This window comes from Neodiprion lecontei, chromosome 1, assembly GCF_021901455.1.
Source record: "Neodiprion lecontei isolate iyNeoLeco1 chromosome 1, iyNeoLeco1.1, whole genome shotgun sequence".
Lineage (NCBI taxonomy): Eukaryota > Metazoa > Arthropoda > Insecta > Hymenoptera > Diprionidae > Neodiprion > Neodiprion lecontei.
This window is the reverse complement of record NC_060260.1, coordinates 32,285,803-32,301,486: the sequence shown is the minus strand read 5'-3', so window position 1 is coordinate 32,301,486 and position 15,684 is coordinate 32,285,803. Positions and strand designations below refer to the sequence as shown.

The window sequence follows — 15,684 nt, the reverse complement described above, 5'->3', positions numbered from 1 at the left end:
GGGAATACCAGCCTTCTGCCTCTGGCCTCCCTCACCTCGTCGTTCTCTGAACCTCCGCGCTTCCATCTTTCGCTCATACCAGGAAGGCGCTTCCACCCTGTAACGGAGGTCGCTTGCCTGCAGTACTGCAACCAACGAACAACAACCTACCAATCAGGATCTACAAAATCCTTTGCCAATTACTTTTGCCCGGAGATTTGTGACTTTGCTGGCTGGCCCTACGCCGTCATTTCAGCGATCACATTCGTGCATTCTTCCAATATAGCAACCGAGTGTAGTGAGGATATCCCCTTCTGATGCTTTTTAATATCATAATATCACGACAGCTAACGATGGATATGCATCACCACCATTGCGCACTATTCTTCTTTACAGACCTGCCTCATGACTCGAGGCGAAAACAATCCGGATTCAGTTGAAGGTCAAACCTCGGTTCTTCACGAGGTGCCAGGGAGTCGAGCGTCGCGACGCCACCCCTCAGGACTCATACGTATCGCACGTCGGTTCTATACATATACGTCGTTACTACGGATGGGCAGAGAGGTGAAGGGGCAACATGTTCGGCAAACACTGTAAACTCGGCGCTTCTTAATCAGCCCTTATTAAGGACCGGCCCATGTTTACTCGGTGTCTACTCCAGGGGCGAAGTCGCAGGTCTTATTTGCCGGGCGACGCTCTCCGACCAGAGTAGTACTTTTCATCAACAATTCATCCACATATTCCAGGTCTGTTACTTTGTTGCACAGTTTCGTATCGCGGTCATCCACACCAACACCCGTTTACGCGTACTTTTCTACTTTCAATGCGAATGTTAGATTCACGAAGATAATAGAATCAGGGATAGTTACAGGCCTAGATATAATTCGTCGGAACTGAGTATTAGCGAGGTAAAGGATCAGACCGATTGTCGCCGGGTGCCAAGGAATTCTTCGTTCGTCCCTGAACCCCGACGTCCACTTACGTTGTACATGTCAGCCTGCCTACCTATCCTGAAACGGAAATAGGGATGAGCTTCTCGCAATATGCGGCTCAACTTGATTACCACCAGTGATTTATTTTATGTCGCCGATAAAAATCGAACACTTTCATCCGAGCTGCTACGATTTCAAGGATGTGGATGTGGTAGTCACTCTGCAACCTCAAAAAAAAAAAACAAACAAAAAAACAAAAGCTGTAATGTTGAGCACAGATGTAAAACTGAATCAGACTCTAAACACGGATATAAACCCCAAAGTAAAGTCGTCCGGATTTAACAACACGAGTAGGTGTCCGGCGGACGGACCGATTTCAATCTATGGATAACGATTTTGTTTGCATTGCCGTATACATGCAGAGCGGAAATTACCGGTTATACCTAGATAACATCTCGTCCGGACATTCTGCTACCTAACTGTACATCGTCAGTCTTGGGGCCAATATTGAGCCCTGGTAATCTAATAAAACGTGCTTTACTGCGGGTGCACTTCGGAAGTCGAAATTCGTACTGACCCAGAATTGCAAACAAATGGTTTGCAGCAACGCCGACTGAACCGGACAATGGCCATGATGGTGGAGTCTAGCGTCCGCATGATTTAGGGGTTGTTTACCTGGAGTTAAGTACCTTGACGTGTCAGTCACGCACAATATAACCAATTCAAGGCGAATATGAGGCACCCAAGGTACCGTAGCAGGGGAGTCTTTACTAAGAATGCTCAAGTTTAACAACGATCTAAACGAAGTCGTTACACTTTTTGTAAACACTCTTACCTCCTTTTCTTGGGTCGCCGCTCCAGCACGGTGGGCTTGGGATTTCATCGTTTGGTCTAAGTGAAAGTTTCTGATTTAACTGCCTTCTCGGTAAAACGTATTCGCGATAATTTTGTCTACGTCATAAATTTCGCCCTCTTCACCTGCGCGTACGATTTGCAGAATTTGTAAATTCTTAGTCAATTTAGCGTCGTTCTTTATTGCAGGAATCAAACAATCAGTCAGACACTTCGTACCTCATCCCTTTTACTAAATTCTAAAATCTATTTGCTACAATTATTTCTTCATCTCTCCGAATTTTGAAATTGATCCAAAATCCAAGCGTAGGTGTCGTACTGTCTACTATTCATCAAACAGTTATCGGATAATTGAATATTGTGTTAACGTTACAGCCGACGGTGGAACAGAGACTCGGCTGCCCGGCAAGCAGGGCATAGCGTGGATCGTCGGCCGGTATTTGGAAGCAGTGCCAGGTCCGTGCCATCGAGGATCAACAGACTGACCATCCGTCGATAACGAGTACCAACGCGATCGTAGATCACCTGTAAGTAACACTTCCTTGTAACCAAGTAGAATTTGGATACCAAAATGTTCAACGGTAATCCAACCACTGTTGGTACCGGTAACTCATCATTTACAAAGCTCGTTTTCGAATTACCGTGAACGTGTGATTTTACATGGTCTCAGTTTCGAATGACGGTGATTTTCTATGCAAATTGGAATCAACCCGCTTCAATTTTCATTGGAATTGTACGAGGCAAATAATTTTTGGCAATACGTGAAGTACAGTTGTTGAGTTTATATTTTTAAACTGAAATGACAACGTGATATCAGAGGCTTGTACCTTAAAACGACCGTTCCCACCGGCTATTTCAAGACAGATGCAGGTATCTCTCCAATAAATAAAAAATCCTCAAGTCGGTGAGATTAACGACTATGCACAGGTTCATTCTGCAAGAATGCTCAATCACGTGTGAGAGCGCAGGTATATCAAAAATACAATACTGAGAATGACCGAACGTTTCCGTCAGGCGAAGTACATTACAGCGATTGGTGAGTAGGTGGATAGGCAAGACTTTTGGAAATGTGATCGTTGTCACGTTGAACGTTCACCGCCGGCACCTGGGTACGTGACTGACATAAATTTTAACCAGACAGACTCCAGAGACGTGGATTTATTAGAGGTTAAAGGAAATCTTATACAGCACGGCAGCAAAGTCAGTGCCACGGTTTCGAAAGGCGCCATTGGGTCTGATGAGTCTCGTATCGTCTTACTGTTTCAAACCAAAAGCCTCGAACGACGGACGCATGCGGTGTGTGAACGTCAACGACAATCATACATCGAATCGTTAAGTTGACCGTGAAACGGCGATTCTCTTTCCGACGATCAGCTCGCGGAGAACACGCGACGCGTCTACTTTACACCGTCGCTACTCCGTTTGCCCGGTCGCATCGAGCATCAAGCGGCGTGGAATAAGGGGATAGGAGAACATCGTTGGGCTCGACTGTTTTCGAAGACATTCCAAGCGCCGAAGGGTCTTCGGTCCTCCGCCCTGCCGCTGCACCACTCTGCATCGTCAGCTCGACCTGCTCCCTGGAAACGGTGCAGTAGGCTATCGTCGACGGCGTGGACCTCTCGCAAGGCAAATACCGCGGCGTGACTGCAGCCAAAGTCGAAGAGGGGGATCGGCAACGCGGTCCAACGATCTGCCGAATCACTTTTTCTCCCTTGCCCCCTTATCTTGCGTTGTATTTTTTCATTAGCTAGGTATTTCGAGTAGTTTTATCGCAGCTGAAGAATCGTTCAACGCGGAGAAACGAGACGGCGGATTTTTCGTCTTATGCAGCGTCGGTGATGCTGCACTCGTGAAACGGGATCGGTTACCTGAATAACGCGCATCGCCGGTAATCTTTATGGGATCGCCCGGAGAAAATGTTGCAGCGATGGACCGTAACTGGTTCTATATATATAATAAAACCTGCATCGATCCTGTTCTTGAAAGATAAACGGAACGGCTGTATGGCAATCTTGGTAAATCATCTGTTTCGGACGAATAGTTATAGACCTTCGATATTGTACACCTAGTGGCACTGGTACCTTTGCCGACCTAGGAGCCCTTGGTAACCGGGAAGAATAACCGGCGGTGCCAAGCCCGTGCGATCCAATAAGATGAAACGGGTTTAAAAAAGAAAGTTCGTATATGCAGCCAGGAGGGCGTCTACGGTCGGCTGAAATTAATTACAGGGGAGAGAAAACGATTTTGTCAATATATACGACGTCGATCTGGTTTCTGTGCACAGAGCTATTGTGCAGCACGGAAAACTTGCGGACGGTGCTGGGTATATAATAGACACATTTAACGTTGCGGCGTTGCGTTACGTGAAAGAATTCGACGGTGCGTTATTTTTTTATTTTCATTTTTTATTTGATTTTTCTTTTCATTTATTCCATCTTTCTTAATATATAATTTACAAATTTTCTTAATCAATTTTATCCTTTATTTTACTTCATTTTTTTTTTTTTGTTTTTTTGCTTACTTTGTTTTCATAGGTTTTTATTAATTACTTTTTTGCTCTTTATAATAAATCTAAAAATATAATAATAGTTCATACTTAATCGTATAATAAACTTACACATGTCGTAAGAAATAACAGGAAATCGGGGACTCGGTGACAGAATTTTTAATTATTATAATTCTTTCTTATTTACCATGTAATGTACGCCTCGTCCCCTTGTACGTAGATATCACTATACGTATATGTACGCTTCTGTATCAAACTTTGAGGTCGAATATACGTTCACTTCTAGCTTGGTTTTTTGTCCTTCTTTGTTTCGTTACTTTTGTCTTTCTATTTGTTTTTTTTTTTTTTTAATTTCACTAATATAGTCTGTTGCAGTAGTTTGAAAACTTATATATCCCCCATGTAACTTTATACTTCTATTATAATCGGCGACCAGAGCAGTTCGATTTCGCGGTTCGGCGTACGTTTGTAACGCACGGTTTTTTATACAAGAAAATTCAAGTCCGCATGTCCGTAACTTTTTCACTCCCATCTATACGGAAGACATCGATTTATCGACCACGATATTATATCACATTTACCATTACAATTGTACACCCGCAGGGTGTTCGCAATAGTGCAATCATTCACCTGTGTTGTACATGTTATTTCATGGGTACAATTAACTTTCAATTTCTCTCTAGTCGGAATTTACTTTCTCCTTAGTTCGTTTGAAAACTGCAGATTTCCTTATTAGAATTTTGCATATCTATAAAATTGTAAACTTAATTATATGATATTACGATCTTATTTCATATATTGACTTTGCGTTGTTATAAATTTGTCTTTTAAAACTGGATCACTCATTTGACGATGAAATATCAAAACCTAATAATCAAACTTGAGTGGCTGACATGGTAAAATGGTATGAAAAATTTCTTCGTTTTTTTCGTAGAAATAAAAAACATAAAAAAACACGTGACATATGAAACATCTAAAATATTTTTCCTTACAAATTAGGCAACAAGCAGTTATACGCGAAAAGATGGCCGATTTACGTACCTATAGCCATGTCATGAGTCCCGGTAGCCATCGCGAGCTAAAATACGTATATGGTTGTAATTTTTGAACGTGAGGTATAGCTACATGAAAGCCAGTTTCATACATGGATCTCGTCGCGCGTAGCGCTGCGAACGGACATCAATATGCGGGTGCTTCGCAGAGGCTACAAAGAACGTTAATAGCCCCCCCCCCCCCCTCTGCCAGCAAGTAACCTGACGTTGAAAAAAAAATTCTGCCATCGTTGAGAAGGGTCGGGCGCATATATTTATTTTTAGACGAAAGGAGGACTCTGCAGGATCTCTGGAGAACGGAGAGCAGGGGAGCAGGGAACGAGAGGACCATGTGGGGAGGCTGAAAGGCGGCAGGTAGGGTAACCTCGAGCCTCCGAAGCGGGGACCTGTATTGCACCTGTTGGTTGCCACCGTAACGGTGGCACAGGTATACCACGTGACCATAAAATTTGCATCAAACACAACACGGAGCCGAGACAAGTCGCTTATACATTCCCAATTCCGGTTAGAGCGTCAAGGCAACAAAGAGTCGAAGGAACTCTTAGCGCGAGCCTGCATCTACGTCATCGACCCGCTTCTTCTTATCCCGGCTTCTCTTTGACCCACAGAGTTGATACCAACTCGGCTGTGTGCATTCGTACAAGGCATAGTGTTATAATATGGTGAAAAACGAGGCTGCGGAACCGAACTGCAATGCGCGTGGTCGTCGTGTACAGCACTTCTCTTATATATATCACTTCGGAAATTAACGTTATTAATATTCTTACTCTTATTAAAATTACTATTATTTTTCTCATTATTATATTTACACGAAAATAGTATAGGCCTGCAAATTATATAGCTATAGTTTATGTTTTATCTTTATGACACAGAAATGGCTGGTTTCTGAGAGGGGCGGTTGAAAGAGTTTCAGTTTCCCTCGTTTATTATTATCATAACTCGTCGAAGTTACACTTTTCTTATATATACCCGTTGGACGATTATCCATTGCAGTTGCACGACGAAAGGCACGTTTAAAAACGTATATAGGTACGGGTTATAATTATGATACTGCGCACAAACTCTCAATATAATTTTCCTCTTCTTTTGTCGCTAACCAACTGTGTAAACTGCGAGGTTCAAAACACTATACCCACTGCGTTGACGGATTGTCGAGAACTTTTCCTAACGGGTGACGTTGTTCTGTAAATTCTTTTTCTGCCAACAGAATCGCTCCAGGGCTCGCTGAGGCTGACCGCACCGTATTTTCACCACTGACACGGTGCTTTGAACGACTAAACCAAGCTACAGATAGTAGTAAAAACGGTATTCGTCAGCCTCGGTAGTTGTCTCATCGTCAACAATCGGAAGCGCGGGTATTCTTGATTATTTCATATCCGCGCGTTGATTATCCTGAGTCATACCGCTGCGCTCAAGATAAACATTTTTGCAATCAATTCCTTGACTCGAAAAAGGTTCCTTCGTTCGACCGTTCCGACATGGTCCGGCGTCCCGTTTCTCATTATCCTGCTGCAGAGAGTTCCGTCCTCGATGAACCTCCTACCGGACCCCATAAAGGAAAATCCTACCGGCGCATTATGTCGGCGATTGTGAATCCCTGCCTGACTGGCGCTGGTCTCGGAGGCGGCGGTTGCTGCGGGGTCGGTGCCCTGGGGGGTCGGTTCTCCTCTTCGCGTTCCCGTTCCCGTTCCCGTTCCCTCTGCCTCTCCCGTTCCCTTTCCCGTTCCCTCTCGCGCTCCCGTTCCCTCTCGAGTTCCCTCTCGATTCCGCGCTCCCGTTCCCGTTCCCGTTCCTGGAGTTCTAGGAGGACCCGCGACGGTCCCGGAGAGCCTAGCCGCCGTCGGTAAGAGGTCAGGATTAACGGTGGAGGCGGGGGAAGCGGCGGCGGTGGATTTTGCAGCGTTGAGAGGCCCCCGCCGCTCGTCATCGTCGACGGTTTCACCTGGAGCAGGTCCCGCCGTATCTGGAGCTGCGGTCTGCCCTGCATCGGGGGCTGGGGCGATGGCGGGGGGTAGCTAGTGGCGCCGTTGCCCGTCGAAGACGCCGACGCCGAGGAGGATGAGGAGGGACCCGGCAAGGAGGAGCAGCCCGAGGACGAGGGTCCAGGCTCGGGGCCGCAATCCTCCTCGGGGCTGTCGTCGTCCCTCATCGCCTCCTCGAGGGCCTCGGGGGGAACGTCGCCGACGGCGTGGGTCAGGGCGTGTCTCCTGAGGTCGCAGTTCCGCCGGAACACCTTGCCGCAGGACGTGCACTCGTACGGCTTGTGATCCGTGTGCGTAAGTAGGTGAGTCTTGAGATTGCTCCGCTGGTTGAAACTGCGGGCGCATACGGGACACTTGTGCGGCGATTCCTCCATGTGAAGGATCTTGTGGACCGCGAGGGTCCGGCTCTGGCAGAAACCCTTGCCGCACTCACCGCATTTGAATGGCTTCTCTTTGCTGTGGATGTACCTGCGAATGGGAGAAAAACATGCAAGGTTAATTCGAGTCGGTGCATAGCAACTAAACGGCCGCCAAAAGGTAAAGTAAACTTCGGTAGGCTGTAGATATCGATTTTATTTTCTTTCCCCCGCAACTCCACCGAAAGTAATTGTACACTAGGATAAAAACTAAGCCCCGATAGCCGGTTGTAAAACGACACTTGAAGTGGACCCGGTTATTACTCGCAGCAGGCTGCGCGCAACGTGCGCGTTCACGCGTACATTACGCCTAATTTCTTGCCTGCCAGCGTAAGCCCGGACTATCGAGTGATCGGCTTGCGAGCGCGCGCTAACGAGGTTGTAAGGCTTGAAGGGAAAAGCACACTTTTCGTCGAATTTTAAGTCGAAGTAAGCTCTAAAACAGAATCTGATCGTCGAAATTGAACGGAGCGAACTCGCGTGCAATCTTACGATACGAAACCGTTTGTTATCAGATTAACTTGACGGTTGATTTGATCCCCGCGTAATAGAGAGAAGAATTGCGTCACAATCGAACACCCGCAGCAGCGCTTGAACTCACCGATGATCCCTGAGATGGTCCTGCCGGCGAAACGCCTTGCCGCATATGTCGCAGCTGTAGGGTCTCTCGTCGGTGTGAGTTCTCTCGTGTATCAGTAGATTGTAGGACTTGGTGAACTGCCGATTGCAGAATTTGCATATGAACTGTTTCTTCGGTCTGGAGGCCCTCCCGGGCGCCCTGAGGAGCCGCCTGTCGAGATGCTGATGACCCAGGGGTCCGCCGGGAGGATAGAGAGCCGAGCTCCCCGGAAAGGGGCCCGCGAAGACGGGGTACCCGGGGGGCGGTTCGAGGAGAGGCGGGGGCGGGAGGAGGAGGGCCCTCGCCGCGAGTTCCTTCCGCTTGTCGGCCATCATGGCCATGATTTCGTAGCTCGAGGACGACTTCCTAGCGGTGTTCTCGGCACCGTCGTGCTCGCCGCTCGACGACGTCGACGATGACGGGGGTCCCGACAGGTGGGAGTGCATCTCCCCCGGGTACGGGGCCAGGTGGAGACGCGACGGAACGACCGGGACGAACGCCGAGGACTCGCGGTGGTGCGGATGACCCAGGCCGGCGACCAGGCTGTGGTGGTGATGGTGGTACGCCGCCAGCGCACCGGAGGGGTCGAAGTTCCTCGATGACGAGGGTCCGGCCCCGGACGACGAGCCGGACGAGCCGGGGCCCGACCGGGCCGAAGGTCCCAGGATGTCGCGACCTCGGCCAGCGTCCTCCGACGCCGAGGAGACGACGAGGTCGGTCGGCATTCTGCGGGAGGTACCTGAAACCGACAAGATAAAACTGAGGGTGACATGACGGTGCGATTGGAAGCGGTAGGTGAGGGCGATCGATTTCGGATCGCGAGGATACCTGCACGCGCGGATATAACATTACAACAGGTAATATCGTGCAATTGCGGTGCTGAATTGAAATTCCAGTTAATCGTGCCGCCGATTCGCGTACCGCGGATTACGATCAAGTGTATTATAGCCCCCGTGACGAAAGATTTACGGGCATATTTCGACGGTTTTATTGCCTTTGAAAGTAGGTGTATGTGTATATGTATCGTGGTTCTGGATACTTCTTTGTACGGAATTGCGGTCGTCTTATCATCGCGGCGCGATAATTGTCGTCTGTGAAAATAGATAAATAACAATCAACCGCGCAACGCCTGCGGCGTTGATCGTCGACGATATTATACCTACTCTTCGACCATAACAAAATTGAATCACGATATTGGTCAGGAAGGCAAAGAATCGAAGCCGCGATCTCCGCATCGGCGTTTCGCCTTGGAAGTCTTAGACGAACAGCAGAAGCGGGTTGACCGGAAACTTCAGTATCTCGAATTTCTCGGAACGTCGGTGTAGCCGCGGTTATCTCAACAAACACACCTGCCAACATGGCTTCCGCAGACATCATGGCTGATTGCGGCAGCCATGTTGGATCGGTTGGATACGAATCCCGCATAACGCGGGGTGCGCGGACCGACCGGATGAAAGGGTTGACCGCGCGGCACTCACCTTCTGGCTATATTTCGTTTGCGAAACTCCCAGGGAGCCGCGCTCGCATTTCCAGGTCTCTGTTTGGGACTCCTCGATCCTCCTGGACGAATTGAGGGCAGGAAGCTGGGCCCGCTGGGGAGCAGGCAGTGGAACGCGGAACACGCACTACCGAAACCACTCTATCAAGATCACTCACACAAGATCGGTTCACTGGTCCAGCCTAGGAGCAATGCACCAAGAGGAGGTTCGGTCTGGCACATTCTACCCACTTCCACTTCGAGTACTCCGAATGGCCAGTCGTCCGACACTCGTTTATCACCGCGGCTTCATGTCGCCGTTTTCGGAATGAAAAATAATATCGTCAAAACAAACAAACTAGAAAAATACTTTGAGAGTCGAAAAAACTATCACCGCGGACCGACGGTATACCGTGCGAGATAGAAGAGCTCGAACTGCGTGTCGGACGCCGTCAGGTAGGCTCATCTACGCACACCCACGCAGGTGGGTCTCACACACGTAATCACGCATGCCACACGAGCCAAGGCACGGGGAGTCGATCAGCGGCCGCTAGTAGCGCTGCTGCTGGATGCTGCGGCGTCGCTCTGGCTCTCTCGGGCCTTTCTCTCTGCCGAGAGAGCGACGAAGACGAGGTTCCTTGCCTGCCTGCCAGCCTGCCTGCCCGCCCGCCTTCGTTGTGAGCCAGAAGTACTCGGCAGGGGGAGAGTGGCCCAGGGGTGGCGCGGGGGGGAGGGTGCGGGGCTTCAGGTATAACACAGACGATGCCGCGCAGGTTGAACGCAGGAGGTATACCTTTAAGCTGGTAGGATAGGTATGGGAGCCGCAGGTGCGCACCTGAGCGTCTCCGGGCCCCGTGCACTCCCCCTGCTACTCCCCCCCCCCTACCCTCCCTCTCCTACTCTAAATGAACTTGTACCCATTAATTCGCACTCGTCTCGGCTTGGTACAAGACGTAACGTCCAGGCTCAATTACGCCTAATTAAAATCGTTGAATATACATAACGGTCTCGGTTCGCGAGCGAGGAATTATTCACCCGATGCACGTCGCTCGCCTTCGGCCGATCCGCTGAACCCGGCGAAGATGTAGCGTAAAGTCGAGTAATAATTCGTCGAAGCTCTAACGGCAGGCTGTTCTATGCTCCGTAACGGCGGAATTCAATTTTCCGCACGGTGGCTGCAGAGCGCAGATGCGGTGGCTTGACTAATTTTAATGCCGTTCCGCGCCGACGGACAAAGAAAAGAAGAGCCGTAACAGAGGCCCGATGCGATTTACGAAAGACGCATCACCGTGTTTGGAGGAAATTCTTCTCGCCTACAACCCGTCCACGCGGATAAAAAAAAATGACGTCGGTTACCTAAGCGAGCCGACTGGATCGGAAGGATCGGAGAAAGCCCATCCGCGACTGCCGATCAAGGGGCAATGGGCTCCTCGAAACCCCTTCGCAGTTTGCAGCCGCCCCCCGCGGCGCGGTATTAACCGCAGGAGCGGAATAGACCCGGTGGCAAAAATATACAAAGACAGGTTGTAAATGCACCTGCGGTAAGCTTGTTTTGGGCCCGGCACTGGGCCTGGAAAGACTCCGAGGAGGTGGGGGACGGTCGCTGCACCCCGCCGATGGCCACCGGCGCTGAGCGCCCGCGTCTCGACGCCGGTCGTCGACGCCCAGGCCAGACTCGCGCAGGAAAACCCGATCCACCGCGTAAGAAGCCGGTGCACGGGCTGATTCACCTCTGTACTTGCGCTGCCGTGCGGCTCCCAGTTTTTTGCGAACGGTGGGACAAAAAGCGGGGAGCCGTTCGGTCGCCCGTCGTCCCCGGTCCTCCGGTCCTCGGAGAAAAGCTTTCCTTCCCCCGATACGAACGGGAAATCGCATCGATAGCGAAGCAGGAAAATTAGAGCTTCGGCTTAAGATGATAGGTACGTGAAAAGGCGGCGGTTTCGCGCCTTGCATTTCTTATCTGTATAAATTCCTTCCGCTGCACTTAGAATTGCCGGGCGTGCTCTGCCGCCGCGGTGCATGCAACCGAGTCTCTGAGGTCGTTTTGCTCACTGAACTAGTTCCCTTTCCTCCTTCCTCTCCGCTCCTCCTCCTCCTCGTCATCCTCCGACAGACGGACGGATGGACGGGCGAGAGGGCAGACGGACGTGCCTCTTATCCCCTGGGTACATACAGATACGTGTTCCTCTGTGTGCAGACTGTTACTTACGGCGTGCAGGGGGAGTAGACGGGAAGAACGAGTCCGGCACGGCACGGCGCATACCGTCCGACGCGTAATGAGAACGTACCGGCTATCTACGGCGTATCAAAGACGCGCGGTGCTCTTCGCAACTGACCGTAGGTATACGTGTACAATATACATACTTGTACCTCTGGTGCCTCGACCGTGCAGGACTTTCAGCCTCAGCCTCTGAAGCCTGAATCGAGCCACCGCGTCCCGTTCTAATGTTCCGTAATCGGTTCGTTTCGTTTCCCCTCCGCTGTTTCTTTTCCTTTCTCTTTTTCTTTTTCTTTCTTTCATCTTCTTTTTATTTCTTCTTACTTTTAGTCTTTCGTCCCACTCGCCCTCAGCGACCGGCAACTGCTCTGAACCGAATATTCCAGGTCGCGGAAATTAACGGCCAATTCCGCTGGGTCGTACTGTTGTTGTACGAATTTTCATCGGGTATCGGTTTGCACTCAGTTTGTATATAGAGTGTGGATAAAAACTTCCAACAGCACGAATCGATCGTTCGATCTTATCGAGGCGGGGACGAAAAAAAATATTGTCCGCCGACTGCGGCGATAAGAGGGCTGGAAACAATTTGTTTACACGCTGAAAACGTCGTGTACGATCCGTGTTATAGGTGCGCACAAATCCGAAAAGTCCGAAACTTATGCTTACCTTGTGACTCATCGCTGAGGTGTACAATCGAATTTTGCTATCTATCGCAATAATCTGTGTTTAGCGATGAACTTGTAAGAAAAATGCTCGGTGAATTTAAATGCGTGGTAACGATAGCCCTCCGAATAATGTATATGTTAATGCGAGTCGAGGGAATTAATTGCGCGACTCTATCTTCGAGGGGGGATCACTTCGAGTTACAAGGGACTCGCGGAAGATTTAATAACGCACAAAACGTTGGAATACCTCTTAAGATTCACGAACATTAGTAGTTTTCATACCCGTGTCGTGTAAACGCGACTCGACGAATCAGTCACCGATTTTTTCCCCTCTTCCAAGATCTCTGTATTGTAATTATTATAGGCGTGTATAGTAAATGGATTGGCATTAACGAAAACTTTGGTGCATCATTTTATTCTAAACACAGAAGTTTGACGGCTGGCTTGAAGCCTCTTGTCGACGAGAAGATGCTCCTGAAAATAATCGGAGACGAGCAGACGGTCGCGAAGAGGCCGGAACCACTTGGCCGTTTGCTGTATCTCATTACTCCAGTCGGGATCAAAATTGCCTTTAGCTAATTTTATACGAATTACGATACACAGTATAGAATGATTTTTGTTCACACCGAATACAATTAATTCATAATTTCAAATATTGCCAGTTCACCGTAAAGATTCCTTCTTAAAATCTTTACATCTCCGTCCAATAAATTTAAGTGACAAAAAATTTTGATGCAAAAACCGGGGCTGTACTGGTTTAGTTTTGAAATATGTTACACACCTTCGGCGGCTTGAAATTCGACGAAGGTATTCTTTGCGGCATATAATATTCATAATACGATAAGTCCGAGCTGAGGATTGTTGTTCTCGCTCATTGCTGACGTCGAATAATTCTTGGAGCGCGAGTAAATTAATATTACAAGTTTCGTACGTACGCCGCTTTTAGCAGCGTCTAAATATATAGGGAAACGGGAATAATTTCTTCCAACACATACTTGGAAAGTTAAATTTTCAAAGCCCGTAGAGCGTGCGTCAAGTGTCCCATTTTCTGAACAGTGCGGTAAAACGACGCTGGCACATGCGCTTCACTGTAATTCTCAATTTTAAGCACCAGGGTTTTCTCGGCGCATGCGCACTTTCCGATAACTTAATTTCACCCACCGCCAGTAACATCTTTGGCCTGGGTTTAACCTGAAGTTTGCATTGCCTTTGATTTACTTGTATTGAATTATTATATTACATTTGATTCCTTCTCGAATCAAACTTTCCTTCGCAGGTGTTGGAAAAGTCTGCGTGTGTCACACGTGCAGATGGACGATGTCTGACTTGTGTGTTTAGAGCTCTCGCCTTGGTTAATGCTGCAAACTTGACACTTGTCGGAAATCGCCGACTTTCCGCTCTTGTAACACAATATACTACTTTTCTCTGCTCTTGACGACGTCAGTATTTTTCACTTATCATTTCTCGAATACCATCTCCTCGAATGGGAATTTATGTACAATATAATATACCTTTTTTCTATCAGTCGGTGCGTTAAATACGCACAATACATCGGGCTAAAAGTAATCTTTACGGCAAGCAAACAATATATCGACGGGTCCTATGGAAACAGACGTATTTCGGCGGGCCAGATAGATCGACTACGGACGTATTTCACCGGGCAATCTAGAACGGACGTATCTCAAAAGATGCTACAAGTTGTGTATAGAGCTCTGTATACACTTGCTGCAGCATCTTTTGAGACACGTTGGTTCTAAATTGCTCGGCGAAATACGACCGTTTTATCTGGCCCGCCGAAATAGGTCTGTTTCCATAGGACCCGTCGATACGAGCCTCGGAAATTGTATTTGACAAATCTAAGAGTATGTTATAGAGGGATTCTAAGGAATGGGAACACCGTGAAGCACATCTGTGTACGTATATAATAATCCGTGCGTGTATAAGTGTAGGAATGCCGTACTGCTACGTGTATATTACGTACATTACTATACCTCAGCCTCGAAACTAAGATGAGTAATTATACATATGCCTATAGACGTCAATATACGTGTACACATGGACGAACCTAACACATACGTACATGCATGATCGTAGATGCCTACTACAAATATGTATATATAAGGTGTACAAATTATTAAAGCTCAATATCATTACTTCGTTAAATCGTAACTGCGTTGATACAAACAGTGTGTAAACCGCTAGTAAAATCCGCGTTGTAAATTAATAGTGAATTTTGATTACACGTATGCGTATCGAATTTCGAATTTATGTTATTGTCTGCATTGGTTCTGGCTGCACCTCGGTATGACATATGCCGGTCGTTGTTTGCGCTCGGTTTTTCGTCCCGAGAATCCCCCCCCAGCATCCCTCGGCTAGTCTTTCTGCGGGAAGAAAATAGATTTTTAGACCCTCCATCGGTTCCCGCGCCGAAAGAATCGACATGCCGCGGTTAGGGAAAGGGCCCAAAAAACCTCTTAGACACCGATGCAAACAGCGACCGAGGGGATCGGAGATATCCAACAACCGGAGCTCGCCGAACAAATCCGAACATTGAATGGACACGGGCGTTCGCCTAGCTGAACCGGACCCTCCTAGTCTCTCCACACGAACTGACACGAACTGCGCCCGGACAGAGTACAGAGCACAGAGCACATTATAAACGGCTCCAGTAGCAGCATCCCGATTTTTCGAGATCCGATCTCTCGTGCCATTTGGCTTTTTAGTATAACTCTCTCTCTTTCTCTTTCTCTCTCTCTCGCTCTCTCTCTCTCTCCCTCTGTCAAGCAGCAGCGTGTTTAAATTTGTCTTATGGGTAAACGCGCGAGAGTCCAGAACAAACGCCGATGTCGGTATGTAATGAAAAGGTGGTAATCGAATGGATGGATCGGTGTGTGTGTATGTATCTTTCTATATGCAATGTAAATGCAATGTGCAATTCGACGAAATTAATTGCACCCACATACACACACACACACGCACACACACG

General features: G+C 48.3%; 1 protein-coding gene across 1 annotated transcript; it reads right to left on the bottom strand.

Moving 5' to 3' along the window:
- Positions 1-4,586: 4,586 nt before the first annotated feature.
- LOC107218563 (protein bowel) lies at positions 4,587-10,462 on the bottom strand. Its single transcript, XM_015656481.2, has 3 exons — positions 9,817-10,462; positions 8,321-9,077; positions 4,587-7,771 (listed from the first exon to the last, which is right to left on the bottom strand). The coding sequence occupies exons 2-3, from the start codon at positions 9,061-9,063 to the stop codon at positions 6,886-6,888; spliced, it is 1,629 nt and encodes a 542-aa protein (XP_015511967.2). The 5' UTR covers positions 9,064-9,077; positions 9,817-10,462; the 3' UTR covers positions 4,587-6,885.
- Between the last annotated feature and the right edge of the window lie 5,222 nt (positions 10,463-15,684).

Coding starts and splice junctions, on each gene's coding strand:
- LOC107218563 (XM_015656481.2), bottom strand. CDS start 9,063: ATGCCGACCGACCTCGTCGTCTCCTCGGCGTCGGAGGACGCTGGCCGA. Junction 7,772..8,320: donor GACCATCTCAGGGATCATCG/GTGAGTTCAAGC, acceptor TCCCATTCGCAG/GTACATCCACAGCAAAGAGA.